This window comes from Sarcophilus harrisii, chromosome 1, assembly GCF_902635505.1.
Source record: "Sarcophilus harrisii chromosome 1, mSarHar1.11, whole genome shotgun sequence".
Classification (NCBI taxonomy): Eukaryota; Metazoa; Chordata; class Mammalia; order Dasyuromorphia; family Dasyuridae; genus Sarcophilus; species Sarcophilus harrisii.
Window position 1 is genome coordinate 190,177,317 of NC_045426.1, and position 18,364 is coordinate 190,195,680.

General features: G+C 33.0%; 1 protein-coding gene across 11 annotated transcripts in view; it reads right to left on the bottom strand.

Annotated features, from left to right (window-relative positions):
- MCTP1 (multiple C2 and transmembrane domain containing 1) overlaps positions 1–18,364 on the bottom strand; it is a 679,042-nt gene that overhangs the window by 448,924 nt on the left and 211,754 nt on the right. Inside the window, exon 1 of one of the 11 annotated variants that reach the window (XM_023496066.2) lies at positions 13,975–14,286. The exons of the other annotated variants lie outside the window; for them this stretch is intronic. Coding sequence (XP_023351834.1) covers positions 13,975–14,031 — 57 coding nt within the window. The 5' untranslated portion in view covers positions 14,032–14,286. Of the gene's footprint in view, positions 1–13,974; positions 14,287–18,364 lie in introns of those variants that run through there. 11 annotated transcript variants of the gene reach the window in all.

Below are 18,364 nucleotides of genomic sequence, written 5' to 3' on the forward strand. Positions count from 1 at the left end.
GAAGAGGCCCAAGGCAAAATGAGAGATCTGCAGCAGCTAGAGAGACCAGCATAAGAATCCTACAGATGGAGAAGGGAAATCAGGACCTTTCAGTGCTATAAGTGTGGACACTGAGACTTACAGTCATCAGTTTTAGAGCATTGATCACTTTTTCTTTATTTGTGCCTCTCTACCAACACATGTATCTATCCTAACTAATGAAGGATACTGTGTATAGTTGTAAAAAATATGTAATATTTACATTGAGATTTGGCTTTCTACCTAATTTTACATTTATAGCTATCTCTAGTTAGTTATTTACAGTCATGGAGGGTTTGAGATCTGTATTGGTAGAGGGAATACCCTGTCCTCTCCTATACATAAATTCATGGATTTTGGTAGCAACTACACTGCTTGCGAACTTCTTCACATGTAGTGTAGTTGCTAACAAAATCCATGAATTTATGGATTCCTTCCCAAGATTAACAGGAAAACTCATTACCCTACAAGACAGAATCTGCCTAGTATTCACATCTCATCAGTATACTGTGTCCCTCTGACTGGACCCTCTATATGGAGTTTAGGGTCATACACTCCAGTGAAAAGGACTGACTCAATACAGTCTTATCCCCATTTCTCACCAGCTACACTGCCTTGAAACATCTTTGCTCCTAAACAGTTTCCTCATTCCCTTCCCTTTCCAATTCTTCCCACTTCATCTGTGCATTTCAGCTTCCTTTTGTTGTGTTCCACCAATAATTGTAGACTTCTTGAAAACAGGAACTGTCTTTTTAAAATTTTCACTTTTAACCCTACTGCTTAGCATAGTATCTGGAACACAGTAGACACTTAATAAATGCTTACTGACTGATTCACACTGCATTTTTCAAAGGCAGAGGACAGAATCAATGCTACCACTAACTTGCTAAATTCTGGAGACAATTCTTTCAAGGTGATAATTTAAGTATCTCAGGAATTATCTTCAAAATATCTCTCCTAGTTTTTTCAAAAGTTAACAGCAAACTCAAAGTTCTCTAATAAATTCATCACAGAGGAATATAAGAGTATAAAAGGAATAAGATTAAATAATTAAACTCTGTCTCAGTCTCCTATCAGATGGAAGTTACCATTCTTAATCTCTCACAGATCACACACAGATGACACAGGTAACTAAGTTTTTTTCCCTCAGAAAATAGCATTTTAAACTTAATACTAGCATATAATATATATAATATATTATATACCATATAATATAATAATACTATTTCTCATAGTATTTACAGAAACTCTTCTGCCTTTATAGCAAACTCTGAATTCCCTCAAGATTCTCTGCCCCTTTGAGTTCAGCATCAGTATTAATAATTTCTGTAGGCTGTTTAAACTTGTGTTATACAAATAAATGTATAACTCAACATGTGTAAAACTTAATTCATTATTCTCCCCCCCTTAATCCTCCTGTCTTCCAAACTTCCAATTCCTAACAAGTGTACAATCAACTTGCTTTTTTTGGTTTGCAATCTCATCATTATCATGGACATTCTCATTCCCTCCACCAAAACTTATCACAGTTACCAAAACTAGTCATTTCTATCTTTACAAGATCTTTCACATCCACCCCTCTTTTTCTATTCACACACTAGTTCAGGCTCACAACTTTTTGCCTAGATTGTTCATCAATAACCTTCTCATTTGTTTACCTGCCTCAGATTTCTTTCTTCCAATTCAAACTTATATAAGGCTGCAAACTAATTCTCTTTAAGCAAAGATCTGAACACATCTTATAATACCTAGGATAACATAGAACATCTTTTGTTTAGCTTTAACGTTACACCTTGCTTCAATGTATCTTTTCATCCTTTTCAAACATTACTCTGCATCAAACATTACACACTCTGCAATCTAAAAAAAAACTTTTCCTTCTCACTCTCACCTTTAACTTAGCAGGGCACCCTAAGGGACAGAGAGGAGGCAACATGTACTAGGCAAATCAGGTTACCATTACCATCTTGACTAACATCCTGCCTCATATGCTGATGGAGAAAACCCAGGAGCCTGAACTCAAGAATCTTAGAAACAGTAATGCGTCCAGTACTGTGCCTGTAGCTATCACCCTGGGAAGCAACCTCTATGGAGATGCAGCCTGACATCTCCTCTACAGATGCTCCAGGCACAGCTACTGCACACCCAGAAAAGAAAATTCTTGCCACCCAAGTCTTTGACCCTGTCAAATGATTTGACACCCAAAATTATATGAGTTCATCAGTGAAAATGACAAAGCAGAAATCTACTTTGATGATGCACCCTAAGTATTAAAGGACCTTTCTATCTAACTTGCAGTTGAAAACTTTCATAGGAGTTACCTCCCCTGTTAGAATGGGGAGTTCCTTGAGAGCAGGAGCTGTCTTTTCACAGTGCTTTGTGCACAGTTAACCCTTAATAAATGCTTCATCCATTCATTTCCCATGCAAGCCAACTTACATCTCTGTGCCTCTGAACAAAGCACTGCCCATTATTGGAATGTTCTCTCTATTGACCTCTACATCTCTACATTTCTCTTCCTTTAAGAGGCAGTTCAGAAGGTTCTCTAAATCACTATTGATCAGAGAAATGCAAATTAAGACAACTCTGAGGAACCACTACACACCTCTCAGATTGGCTAAGATGACAGGAAAAGATAGTGACAAATATTGGAGGGGATGTGGAAAATTGGGACACTGATGCATTGTTGGTGGAATTGTCAATGGATCCAACCATTCTGGAGAGCAATTTGGAATTATGCCCAAAGGGCTATCAAACTGTGCATACTCTTTGATCCAGCAGTTGTCCTACTAGGCTTATATGGCAAAGAGATCATAAAGGAGGGGAAAGGAACCACATGTACAAAAATGTTTCTAGCAGCCTTTTCTGTAGTGGCAAGGAACTAGAAATTGAGTGGATGCCCATCAGCTGGAGAATGGCTGAATAAGTTATGGTATATGAATATTTTGGAATATTATGGAATATTATTGTTCGGTAAGAAATGACCAGCAGGATAATTTCAGAAAGGCCTGGGAAACTTACAAGAACTGATGCTGAGTGAAATGAGCAGGACCAGGAGATCATTGTACAAGAGAACGATAAAATTTTATGATGATCAATTCTGATGGATGTGGCTCTCTTCAGCAATGAGATGACTGAGTCTAGTTCCAATGATCTTGTGATGAAGAGAGCCATCTATACCCAGAGAGAAGACTATGGGAGCTGTGTGGATCAAAATATAACATTCTCACTCTTTTTGTTGTTGTTCACTTGAATTTTGTTTTCTTACTCATTTTCTTTCCTTTTTTATCTGTTTTTTTATGCAGCAAGATAAGTGTATAAATATATTTACATATATTGGATTCAACATATAATTTAACATGCATAACATATATTGGATTGCTTGCCATGTAGAGAAGGGAGTAGGGGGAAAGAGGGGAAAATCTGGAACACAAGGCTATGCAAGGGTCAATGTTGAAAAATTATCTATGTATATGTTTTGAAAATAAAAAGCTTTCGAAAAATAAAAAGATATAGTTCAGCATGAAGTTTCCTGGAATCTCTTAACTGCTAGTGCCAAATCCTCCTAAATTATCTTGTTTTTAATTACTCTGACTTCTTATTTATGCTATCCATATTTTATATGTACTTGTCTTCCCCATTAGAATAAAAACTCATTGAGAGAAGGGACTGTCACGTTCTTTGTACTGTAGCCACTAAATCTAGAGCAGTGTCTGGCACATAAAAGGCAATTAAATGTGTTTGCATTTAATTGATCAACAGGAACTGAATTAGTATAAAAGAAACCAATCCCAGAGATAAAAGAGATGACTCAAAAAGGGAAGAGGGATATGATTTTAAAATACAAAAGAAATGACAGGAAAGAAATAAATGCAGGAAAACAAAATCCAAAAATTTGCTTCATACAAAACACAAACATATCCCCCAAAGGGAGACACATATAGAATAAAAATCAGAGGAACAAGATTTTCAATAAGTCAGGTAACTTTGTATAAAGAAAGTACCATTAATCAATTGGCTGTAAGCCCCAACCTTGCTTTAAAAAGACCAGTGAAATTGCTTTATCCCCCAAATTCTCTCTCTCTCTATCTCTCTCTGTTTCTCTTTCTCTTTCTCTCTCTCTCTCTCCCTCTCCCTCTCCCTCTCGTCCTCCCTAGTTCAAAAAGGCTTTAATAAAACATAGTGGTATACTTTATAACTTTATCAAATAATGTCGACATTTACGATGTTAAGATAGATAAATACTGAAATATGTGATGCTTAAAGAAATCATGGACAATGTAACAATCATTATCAAATGTAAATGTACCAAATAGAATGATATCTAAATTAATAATGGAAATGTTAACTAAATTCAATACAACTAATTACATTAATTATTCTATTAGGACACATTCATGTTATCTCAGAGGTATATGTATCTAAAAGAAAAAAAGAAAAAAGAAAATACAAAACAGAAGAAGACTGACATCTTCTGAATAGGGATGTCAGAGAACATGCATATTTCTGAGAATTGCATAGTATCTTTTAAAATGGGGAGATAACATGCTATATACAGCATAAAGCTTATGAATAAATATAAAAAACAGATATTTTAAACATGGCCTTTATAGACCACAAAACAATTAAAACACAGAGAACAGAAAAAAGAAATAGATCTGAATGAAGACTGAATATCCCAAATAATAAGCATAGCAAAGTAAAAAAGTAGACACAATGAATAATTATATATGAGGTAATGATAACAATGAGACAATATATCACATTTTTATTTGCAGCTGAAGCAGACCTGGGAGAAGGGAAACTTAATCTCTGAAAATACATAATAAAATAAAGAGGAATAATAATTTCAACATTAAATATTTAAAAAATAATAATCAATAATGATATTATTGATGATGATGATAAAATTATATAGTACTTTAATGTTTGCAAAGTACTTTGTAAATAATATCTCACTTTGTCAACAAAAATTCTGGAGTTGTTGAAAGATTCTGTTATTAATTCTATTTTACAGATGATGAAAGTGAGCTATTTAGAAAGACATAATTTGCCCAGGGTTACTCAGCTAGTAAATGGAGGCTAGACTTGAACTCAAATCTATTTTCCTACCTCTAGATCTAACATATTATCAACTTATTATCCATGAAATAAGCACTAAAGAAATAATCTTGGAAGGACTGGGAAGATGCCGAAGTAGGTTGGTGGAAGGAAGGAAGGAAGGAAGGAAGAGACAGAGAAAGAGAAAGAAAGAAGAAGGGAGAAAGAGAGGGAGGAATGGGGGAAGGAAGGAAGGAAGGAAGGAAGGAAGGAAGGAAGGAAGGAAGGAAGGAAGGAAGGAAGGAAAGGATATCAGAAGGGAAGGAAGAAAGAAAACAACTGAATCTGATCTAGATAAAAAACTAGATTTTATCTAGTTTTATGGGCAATTAATATCTATACTACAAAATTATTATCATTAAATAAGAAAGCTTTCTTTAAAAATTCTTCAAAATCTTCTTATGAAAAAAATGGTTTTAATGGCTAACCCAAAAGGATAAAGCGGGGAAACTGACCTATTTCATTAATGAGGTAATTTTTTGAAATTATCAAAAGACTAGAGCAATATATACAAAAACATTCACAATAAGTTGGCTCTATACCAAAGATGCAAGAATGGTAAAATATTATGAAAAATAAGCATAATTACTTATATTCAAAAGAAAAGCCAAACAATTACATCAATATGTACAGGCAAAACTTTTGACAATGCAGTATTTATTGATGCAAAAAACTCTAGAAAACAAAGGTATGGCATGTTTTTTAGTATGATCAAAACTATATAGCTAAAATAAAAAAAGCTAGTATTATTTGCAGTCAGGAACCATTCACTGGAAGCACTCCCAGTAAATACAGAACTAAAGTAAGGAAGCTCTTTTTTCAGATTATTATTTTTAATAGGAAGAGTAGGATTAAGATAAGAGAAAAAAATTAAAGGTATAAACACCAGCAAAGAGGAGAAAACATTCTTATTTAGAAATCACAAGATTATTACAGATTACCTCAGAATCAGCAAATTAAAATAAGACAAATGTTTGCTTCACAAAGGGAACATTATACAGTAACTTTATGGAAAATGACTGATATTTCAGTTTAGTAATAACAAAAAGGAAGAAGAAATTATAGAAATCTATGTAACAAAAAAGGCAGATACATGATAAAACAGCTCAAAATAGACAAAATATATTAGAATAAGTCTGTCAAGACACACTGAAGCCACAGAAATAATCATGTTTAAAACAAAAAAGAAATATTACAGAAACAAAATAAAACAAATAATTGGAAAGATAAATATTCATTTATGTTTGGGTCACACCGATACAATAAAAAATGCTACTTAATTTATTGTTTAGTGCTATACCTAAATCAAACTACAATGAGAAGAGATATACTTTATAGAATCAATCAAAATAAACACCAAATTGATTTGGAGGAGAAACAAGATCTGCTGCCTTAAAGGAAATAACAGAGAGAAAAAGGAATAAAGGGGGTAGAGGAATAGCACTTCAGACTTCACGTTATAGTATAAATCAATTATTAAAACTATTAGTTACTGGTTAAAAACATAAAATTTAATCAATAGAACAGACTAAGTAAGTAAGACTTGGAAACAATTCAATTCAGTAGCCCAGTTTTTGAAAATTTGAAGAATAAATTGTTCAGGGAAAGAACTCTATTTGACATGAATGACTAAGGAAAAGAGAATAGAGTTTAACAAGAAATTGAGTTAGGCCAGCTCATTTTACCACGTAATTCCCAAATGACAATATGACATTAATTATAAAAGGTCACCGTTTTTAAAAAATACAGAATGGAATAAGACATTTTTTCCACAATTATGGCTAGAGGAGGAATTCTTAACTTACATGGGACAGAAGTGATTATAAAAGGTAAAATAAAATTTTGATTGTATAAAAATGAAGAGCTTTTTCCCCAAATAAAATCAATTCAGCTATGTTATGAGCTAGAACTTGAAACAAGATGATAACTTAAGGGAGATATTAGAATCCTGGTATTAACTCAATGGAATTGATAGTGCTTATTAGTTCATACCTTAGAGTGAATCCTTACAAAGTGATAAGTCAGTTGCCTAATTTAGCATGGTACTTAGCAAATTCTCTAGCTCACTAATGTATTTAAGTACTCATTGGAGTTCACACTTTTGGGAGATTCACAATTCAGTGTTCAGTATGAGATTCACAAGTCAGAAACCTACAATCCCACTCTCTCAGAGGAGGAGTCAACCTTTGGATTCACACCTTTAAGAGATCATATATAAGAAGCTCTTAGAGCTTCAGTAAGTTAGTTCAGAAGAAGCCATGAGTCGGAGTTGAGCTAGAGCCAGAAGTCACTTCAGAAGATTGACAGAGTGAGAGAGCACTCTGGGAGGAAGCCCACAAGCCCACTCTCAGAGGTGGAGTCAGATTCATTCCAACTTTCACCTTGGTGCTGGCTGGAGATATTTGCAAGAAGAGAAGCTGAAGCTGGCAGAGGCAAAAGATTAGCAGCAAGAGCTCTTGGAACCAAGCAGAGAGATAGGTCTCTAAGAAAGCCAACCGGGCCCAAGGAAAGAGACAAGAAATAAACGTTTGGATTTTATCAGCTGGCTGTATTTGGAGTGATTGTTACTCTGAACTGAAACTAAGGCTGCCTACAGAAAACCTCCCCAAGAAACCTGCTCCCAGAGAGAACCATTTTATATTTTAAAGAAGAGAACACCACACAACTAGGATAAGAAGAGAAATTGTCATTTGGTAGAGGGAACATCTTTGCATCAAATTGTTTTGATGAAGTTCTAATAAATAATATACAATTAATTAACATCAATAGCTAGAATTTTTATAGTGTTATAAGGTTTATGAAGCATTTTACATCATGTTATGTCATTTTTTTCTTATCTGTTAACAGAAACATAAAAGATAAAGAACTGATCCTAAAAAAATAGTCAGGTTTAAAGAAAAGTTTTTATAGGAATATTAAAATACTAAAAAAATCTGAAAGATGCAAATGCACATTGAAATAGTTCTAAGGTTTCACCTCACAGCTAGTAATTTAGCAAAGATGACAAAAGAGAGAAAATATTCATATTGGAGGTCCTGTGAGAAGACATGCTAATAAATTCATTATTTGGATGGAGTTATGAGGTTGGTGGAGCTAAGACAGTCTAACAGTTATAGAAAACAATTTGGAATTATGTGAGGTAAAATAATCCACTCATATCCTTTAAATATCTCTAATTATGAAAATATTCATATCAATATTTTTCTAGCAGAAGATTAAAAACCAAATAGGCACTGGTTGAATGAAAAACAGCTGAATAAATTGTAATTTTTGAATATTATTGCCATATAAGAATTAATAATTTAAGGAAATCAGAGAAACAGGATAAAATTTATATGAACTCATATAGAGCAAAGTAAGACAAAAGAAGAAAACAATATACAAAAATAAGGGTTTTTTGGAAGGGTTCTAATCCTAAATTCAAATACATATGGAATTTCTAGACCATTTACTCTTATTGACTAGTCATATGAAGCAATAATAAATTGAGTTGGATAAAGAGAGAAATAAGAGAATAGGTAGGGAGCAGTTACAAGTTAACTTGTTCTTTGTATTCTGAGTGAAGTTTATATGCTATAGAGCAGGACATGCTTAGATAATATTCCCATTTACTTAGCTATGCACTGAAACTTGCAGTGTGTAGTTAATAGTTCTGGCAATCAAGTCATTTGGTAAATGTGATTATTGTTTCTAATTGTGTTTTAGATGTTGGTGTAAACAACTTATAGATTCTTCATGCCTTGTAAATGTGTCAATTATCAGAATTTTTTGGAATCTATGCAGTGAGCTAACAAATTTCAGAGATAAAACTTTTGTTAAAATATATAAATGCTATTTTGATGAGAGAGAGAACAGTTGATCAGGACAAAGTTTAAACTTCTTTCTGAGGCTGTAAGACTTGCGTTGGAATACTAACTGGTTGTCTACTTGGATCATGTTACATGTTGTTTGAGGTTTCTATGATTTGGAAAGAACAAAAAAAATTTAACAGATTACTATTTTTGCTTAACAAATATACTAAGGATTAGCTCCAAGTCTAATCAGATATTATACAACAACTGATTCTAACATCAATTCTAAGAACTGTTTTACACAGTGTACAACTACCAGAAACTTGGAATTTGGATAAAGATGTATGAGGCTGAGCCCAAACTAAGAGCAGCTAAGTAGTGATTCCTAACTCAAGCATAATCATTTAGGTTATGCTCTTAATTTATAGGAAACTGAAGTTTAACTTTTATTTTCCCGTCTTAAAGACTGACACTTATGCAAGAAGACTCTCCAAAAAAAGACTCAGGACATACAGTTTCTCTAAAAAAGCATTTAACTATGAAAAGTATTCTTTGCCTATCTGAAAGTAACCATTCTTTTTTTTTTTTTTTTTTTTTACCAAGATAACTTCTTGTGACTGCCAAATACTGATGCTTTACTTGTAAATAGGAAAAGAAAGATAGAGAAAGAAGGGAAGAAAGGAGGGCAGAAAGGGTGAAGAAAGGAGAGAGGGAAAAGGAAAAAAAATAGGAGGGAAAAGATAAAAAAGAGAAAAAGGAAAACAGAGGGAAGAGAGGAAGAGAAAAAGGAAGAGACAGAGCTACTATATTAAAACAAAAATAATGATCTCAAAGAAAATTGCTGATCAAGAGGGAAGAAAAATGTATTAAACCAATTACTACTTAATGATAATAAAGTGTTCATCCAATGCTAAATGTTAAACTTGTTTTAATGAAAAATTCTGTCAAAGTGATGGATTAGAATGGTGTGAGATTCTTTCTATAAAAGAAAATGAGGCTGAACTCAAAGTGAATATCTGTGAGTTCTCAAAATGATGAAAAACATTTTTAAGTTGAAGAAAATAGAAGTTTTTATAGAAAGTAACCACAAATTTTTGGACAAACCAGAAGGCAGGAAATTATTAAGAAAGTATTAATAATGTTTTTAAAACCTAAGGATAAAACATTTCACTTGAGATCCATTTCTTGGATTCATATTGAGACTTCTCCCCAGAAACCTAAATCAGTGATAAATATGGGGAATAAGTCTATCAAGAAATCTTCACAAAAGAAAACTAGAACTAAAAAAAGCTGTCCCAGCTGAAAAAGAGTGTTTCACAGACAAAATACAACAGCAAATCATCAGTAGTTGCAACCAAGAGGAATTGAATGAGCAAAACTATGTTAAGCAAAAAAGTATATTTTCAAAGATAAAATTACTATTCCATGAAAGTTGTGGATAATAGTTAAATCCAAAGATATATTTCAAATCAGCATACAAAATAATATAAGGTACATCTATTTTATGGGTATATTGGGAAAAAGCACGGGATTTTTTTTTTTACAATATGATATAAACAAACAAACAAAAAAAAAGCCCTATAAAATAAAACCAAACCCTATGCAATTATAATGCCCAATCCTAGATCTAAACAAAGTATGAGGAACTGTATCATTCTCTTTTCATTGGAAGGGAGAAGGTGATGGATGAGAAAAGGTACATTCATTATCAAGCATAGTTATCCAATTTATCAGTTTTACTTAACAGCTTTTCTTTATTATCAAAGAAATGTCGATGGGGATGAATAATAGTATATCCAAAACAGATAAATGTGAAAATGACTGCCATGCAAAATCAAATAGCATCAAAAAATTTAAATATAAACAATTTGAAATGAGATTAAAATTAAACACGCAAAACAATGCACAGAGAAGCAAAATACAGGAATAGCATTATTAAAGAGAAATAAATGAAAACACAAATTAATCTTTTGACACCTTGTCAACTCCTTTACTCTCCTCTTCTGGGAGTCAGGACATGGATATCATCTCTATCATTTGTTATTCTGCATCACATTTTATTACATGATCTCATTTTACTCTTCACAATCATCCTGTGAAGGATGAAGATCAAATACTATGACTCTCATTTTAAAGAAGAAAATAAAGAGAAGTGATTTGTTCAAGATCTCAACATAGGAAGTAAAAATCCAGAATTATAATCCAGGTCTGCTTTTTATAAATGTGTTATTTCTGTTTTCATTAATATTCAGGGAACAAAATACAAGGTTGAGAATCTGGCTACTATAATTCTTCCCAAACATTACATAGGATAAGCCTCCACTGGCATCAAAGCTACTGTTTTGCAGGGATTGGCTAGAGGGCCAAGGAGCTAGAATCAAGTCAGAGCCTAGGGCAATATCTGATAGAGTGCAGCAGTGTTGTAATGAATATTATAACTAGCATTTCTTTAGGAAAAATGACAGTCAAGCCATTTCCAAGTGTTGGTTGTCTCAGGAAGTGTAAAATATTTAATTTTTTTCTTAAATTATAACAAACGACATTTCTCTACAGTTTTCCTAAGAATATTTTATTATAAAATTACTCTTAGGTTCATATATTTGGAGTCGGATGGTCATTAGAGGCAATGCATTCAGTAAATAATTTGATGATTTACAGTTGAAAATGAGTCCAAAAAAGTTATATGCCCAAAGCCACTGAGCAAGAGGATTATTTGGCTTCAAATCCGGTATTCTTTTTATATTGCAGAAATTAAACATATATGGAATATAAAGGGAAAAATTCCTAAGAGCTTGCCAACCAAAAAATGCTGAGAGTTATAGAAATTATTTTTAAAATTAAGTTTGTCAATATTTGATTAGGAACAAGAAATAAAAGAAATGGTGAAATTCATAAATCTTCCTGCCAGTGTCCATAAAAGCTGTCAAAATATTTTTATTTACCACTACTCTTATTAGTAACATCCATATCTGAAATTTTTAGTTAGTCAGTCTCTTCAGTCTCAATTAATTTTGATCTCTTTCCAACAGACAAAACAAAACACATTAGGAGAGCTACCACAAAAATTAACTTAATTATAAAATTTGAGATTCTTCTCCTTTTTTTCAGCTCCTACCCATCCTCCAGTGGAAATGCTAAGTCAATGAAGCAGTCAGAAAAACTGTAGCAAAAGGGAGGTGCAGAGGTTTCCTGGGTCATTAAGTCATATATTGAGTAACTGAAGAATCATAGGGTTTCTACTGTCCTGGAGGACAGACTGGAAACAAATCAATGATATTTGAAAAAGGAGTATGTTGAGGACAATCTAGATTCTCCACCACTGTCAGCTTATACTGACACAATAAAAACTGATGTTCCCAGCAAATGCCCTAAGGAACAGAAAGGTCTCTGGCTAATTACCCGTGTGGATCATATGTTTTGTATTAATTCTAGTGTTAAGTGCATTTTGTTATTAGAATATAAAAAAGAAATATACTTTGAAAATTTGTAATTCACAAAAACTATATTATTAATCAAAATAAGCCATCTGACTAAACCCTAGAGTTGATTCAGCTGCCTAAACTAGCATTAGATTATTTTCCTAATTGTATCATATAACTCCAATGTATGAATGATAATCAAATCTTTAAGGGCATGTGTTACATGATTCAAGAAAAATTTCCCGCTTGTTTTTTTTTTCCTATCAAGAGTATAAAGCTACTTAGAACTCAATGTGTTAAAAGAATCATTTAACCAGAAATTATACCTCTAGGGGTATGGATTTAGGGTTTGAATTTCTTTTATCACCTAACACAAAGAAAAGGGAATCTAATTATGACTCCTATTAGATCTGTAGGACCCCCTACTGCAAAAACATTGTTTTTATAATAAAATATATCTAATTTAATGTAATTCTTATGTTGTAATTAGAACCCAGTAATTGTGTAATGAGTATAATTTTGGATAAAAATGATAGATCCCCTAAGCATGACTGTGAGTCAATTAGGAACTGAAAAAAAAAACAACATTTGAAATAGTAATCAGCAGTAGACATTTATAAAAATCCTCAAGTATATAGATGCCTTAAGAATTCATTGTTATACATCTATAGCCCCAAACCAGCCTAACAACCATTCCCAGGGGAATTCAAAGATTCAAAAAGCACACGCATTTTTATAATCACTCAACAACCACACAGTACTATATACTTTAGTCACTCTGTAATAAAATTCTACTTTAATGCCATTTCTCTAATTTACAAGAATGGTATTGAGAATTAAAATAGAAATTTTTAACAACTTAGAGAACAAATAATGAAGACAGTTTATCCACAGTTTTCCCTCAGAATTTGTATACAAATATACCCAACAGAGTGAAGGAGTGGGCTGGTGAAAAAAGTCTTAAACACATTTTAAAACAAACAGATCAATCAATGGTTTATAAATAAACCAGCTTTTCCCTTGAATAGAAATGAAATAGAAGAGTGGGCTTGCACTATTATTCCACTGAAAACCTTAATACTTCTTTCTGTTTCTATGACTAGCATCAAGATATATTTGCAAAAATGGAGAGAAGCACAGACACAGGCGATAAGCATGCATATATCTTCCTTATTCAATATCTTGGATTAGAAGTTAAAGCCAATTTATGATTTAAGTAGCTGATCCCATTTCCTTTTCAATGATAACTTTTAAGGTATTTAAGTAGGTATGTATATATGTGTGTGTGTGTGTGTGTGTGTGTGTGTGTGTGTATGTGTGTGTGGTTGGGTGAGTATGGGTATGGGAATGTGAGGTGAAAATGTTCACATAAACATGTATATTATATGATTCAAAAATATTTTATTTTTCTTAAGTTCTAACCTATCACAAGAAATATTTTTAAAACATCATTCTGTTAAACTAAGAACCTTACAAAATACTAAAACTCTAACCTAAAAAATGATTTCTATTTTAGAATTGAAAATAAGAATATTTTATTTCTGTAAGAAAAAGAAAAACAAGCATTTTTGACACACAAAGTAAAGTAAACAATGCATTCAAGACTGTCAGAATATAATGATTTAAAGGAAAAATAGGGTTCTTACCTTACTGTAAGGAAATGGTAAACTGCTTGTACTTTTCAACTTATAGCTATCTAGCATAGTGGAAGAGAAATGAGCAAAACATATTTTGCTGCAATGAGATAGGAGCACTTCCAAACTTAGCCTTCCTCTCTGTCTACTCACAAGTGCGACTGTTCCTTTCCAACTGATCAAGCAACAGCCCCTTCACAGATATCATTTGCTGCTCTGAACTGCAGCTCCTCAGAATGAAAGTAAGAGGAAAGCGTGATGTTTGAATCCCATGGCTTCACGGATTCACAGGATATGACTCAACTCTTCAAACCAGCGAGGGCAGAATTTTCTCTTTCTAAACTGCTAATATAGATTACATACTAGACAAATTATTTCTCTTATGGTGGTTATAAACTATATCATGACATTTTTACCTATCAAGACAAACACTTTTTTTTAAAGAAGTCTCTTCCTGACAGCTTACAGCACAAATGTGCAAATGAGACACACTCTCTCTCTCTCTCTCTCTCTCTCTCTCTCTCTCTCTTTCATACACACACACACACACACACACACACACACACACACACACACACACACACACATCTTCACACAGGTCTGTCTTCCTGCTCACTGGAGACTATGTATTTAATGTTTCTACACCATACAATGTCAATTCACCAAAATGATTAAGAGAAACCTAAAAAAGAGGCAAATTGAAGACACCAAACTTTCATGTTAATGAATAAGATTATGAAAGAATAATATTTAAAAGAATATAAAGTAGAAGAAATTCTTCACTGACAGAAAAATGATAATAGATCTTGATTGTTTCTTATTTTTCCCTATAGCAATCCTGTCCCACCTTGTCATGCTCTCATGATGGTGACTGGCTGGCTGGTTGTGCCCACCTCTTCTTAGAACTCTCTCTACTTTGTGAACATTTCGAAAGGAGCCTGAATAATGACATGACAAGGGGTAGATGTGACATTCTCAATGTTTTTTTCTCCCTTTAACACCGAAACTATTTTAAGCTTGATCACATATTGAATGCAGTATTGTTACGTTAAGACACAAGGAGATAAATGTTCATGTAGTTAGGTAGCTGGAGAGGAATGTATATTAATACAGTGCAGCAGTATCAGGGTTCAACAAACTCAAGGTAATCATGGCAATAATGTTAAACATAAGATAAAAATTTTGCAAATGATTAAGGAATATTTGTGTCCAGATTAGTACAAAATGGAAGATATACATTCTAAATAAGGCTATTTTACATAGAAGGCATTAATCACTCTGAAAATACTTTATAAGACCTTGTTCATGTGGGGGGAAAACATTTTCCTAGGGAATGTCACACTCAGTATTATTCTTCATTTCTAAAATAGGCTGTAAACATTAAAATACATTACAATGTTATGTGCAATTATTATGCTTTTTATTTCAATTCTGGTTGAAATTAAGTTTGTGATGATTAATGTGGAAATAAGTTTTACATGATTGCACATGTATAACCTGTGTCACATTGCTTACTATTTTAGGGAGAAGAAAGAGAAAATTTGGAGTTTAATCTTATTTAAAAAAAAGAATGTTACAATTATTTTACATGCAATTAGAAAATATACTATTATAAAGTTTATGAAACATGAGAAAAGGGCAATGGGTAAAAACACACAGATTCTTACCATCACTTATGAGAAGCAATGTGGTTTTTGTGAAGTAGTTCTATGGAACTAGGATCAACCAATTAACACACATAAATTAAGTGCCTCCTGGGTGGCATGCACTGAAGATACAATGACTTAAGGAAATAGTCACAGAAGTTAGCCTTAACAGAGATTACATGCTAAAAGGACAGCCAGAATACATATGTAAGAACTATCAGGAAGAAGTGGTATATTTAACACCAGTGGGAGCATCAGAAAAGGGGGTATAGGGAGTATCAGAAAAGGATTTGTTTGGGAGATGATAATAATCTGGACTTTGAGGGGAACTTTCTTAATTGAAGGAGGGAGATTAGAGTATTTGAGGGAAAAAGAAAAGATGTTTAACTTGTGATCTGTGCCTGTAATAACATACACAGCTCTATAGGAATGTATTTATACCAAAATGAAACTTTGTTCTTCTCTGTTGCTCATATGTATTTTTAAAAATTAAGTGATGACAAATTTTTATCAAATGAATTATGTTAAATGAAGTCTTTGAAAATCACGGATAAGTCTGCTCTACTGGCACAGGTCTGAAATCCCTACTCCTGGGGAAAGGGTGAGATTGGTTGATTGATTAACCCTCAATATGGTTAAATTTGGCTACTCTGATCAATATTAATGATTCAATATGGACTGCAGTAGGGTTAAAACTAATTGGTGTACTTGTTAAAATGAGCAACAATACTGACAGCTCCTTGAAAATAAGTGATACCAAAATACTTAATGGCCAGTGATTGACTGCTATGATTCCAGCCTGGGCAACATACAGAGATGCAATCACTAAAGGAAAAAATGTATGGTCATAGACAAGGCCAATACTTGAATATCAAAATTGGAGGTAAAAAAAAAAAAAACTTAAGAAATTTCTTCCAACTAGAAGATTTTATGAATTTACTGTATTTTGAGTAACAGGGATTTTTTTTTTGTTTTATTTTGTTTTGGTTTTTTAAGATTTAGCATAAAAAAAATCTAAATGTACAAGTAATTGAACAAGGACTAAGGAAATAAATGAAATAAGTACTGCCTTAGAGAATGCATTTTCCTCTAGGGCACGCAACCTAAGTGGGTACAAATATAATTACAGGGTAATTAGGAAAGGTGAAGGGATTAATATAGAAAGAAATCAAGACATATTGGAAATTCCAGCTATACCAAAAAGACAGGAAAAGGAAATTGAAGAAATAAAAAGAGGCAATAAAAATACAAAACTATCATTCTTTGCAGATAATATGATGGTATGCAGAACCCTAGAGAATTAACTAAAAGATTGGTTGAAACAATAACTTTAGCTAAGTTGCAGATTGTTAAACCCACATAAATCATCAGGATTTCTATATATTACCAACAAACTCCAGCAGGAAAAGATAGAAAGAGAAATTCCATTTAAAAAATCTACAGACATTCTAAAATACAATGCAATCCACATGCCAAGACAGAACTAGAAAACCTATGAACACAATTACTGAACACTTTTCACACAAATAAAAATAGATATAAACAACTGAAGAAATATCAAATGTTATGAGTAGACCAAGTAAAAATGACAATTCTACCTAAATTAATTTACTTATTCAGTGCCACACCCCCTTGAGTTTTGGTGCAAGGGTAGGGAGTTTTAGGGACTCCCTTCTGGCAGTGCAAGAAGTTCCCTGTAAAGGAATTTACAGACCTGAAAATCTAGATTGATAAAAGAGGTTTATTATGAGGATTGGAAGTAAGATTAAAGGCTAGTTAAGGAAATAAGTGAGGGTAAAGAGAAGATGGCACTGGAAAAGAGTATTCCAGTGGGCAGAGGCTCCTTGGGGTTCCAAGCATGGTACAATTAGAATTTGTTTGGTGGGGGTTGGGAAACCCAAGCAGATCATCAGAATGGGGGCTGGGATGGCCCAAGTTGGCTCAGATCCCATGGGGGTTAGGACAAGCCTGAATATCCTATTGGAATTCAAAGGGATGCTTTTGACCAGGATTTGTGAATCAAAGGTCCTAACTTCCTGAACTGATTATGCATCAGCCAGGAGAGGTTGGGAATAAGAAAAGAATCACAAATCAATCTGAAAGGAATCAAAAATGCAGTTTCTTAAAGGGACCATAACCTGCTTCATTCCCCACTCAAGCAGTTAAAATTTAAATTCATTTAAGAGAAAAAAAGCACTTGGGGCAGAGTCTCTTATTGAGGCAAAATTGAAGGAGATTTTCTCCTACAAGGATTTTCAGAGTTCCGGGGTCCCTGCTTCAAAATTAGCAAAGAATTATTTTAATAGCTAGGAAAAAAATAATAACAAACTAATTTGGAAGAACAAAAGGTCATAACTATCAAGGGAATTAATGAGGAGAAAAAAATTGAAGGAAGGTAGCCTACCACTACCAGATTTCTAACTATATTACAAAATAAAAATCATCATACAATTTGATACTAGCAAAAAATAATAGTATACCTAACATATTAATTTCACAATACACAGAAGTAAATGGCCATAGTAATCTAGGGTTTGATAAACACAAAGATTTGAGATTTGGGAGTCAGAAACCAGTATTTAACACAATTTTCTGGGGACACTAGAAAACAGTTTGACATAGACTAACATCTCCTACTGTACACCAACATAAATGACAAAACAGCTACATAGGGAAGCATGAAAAAAATTGCTGCTTAGATCTATGAATAAGAGATGAATTTGTGACTAAATAATATAAAGAAAGAATTTAAGAGA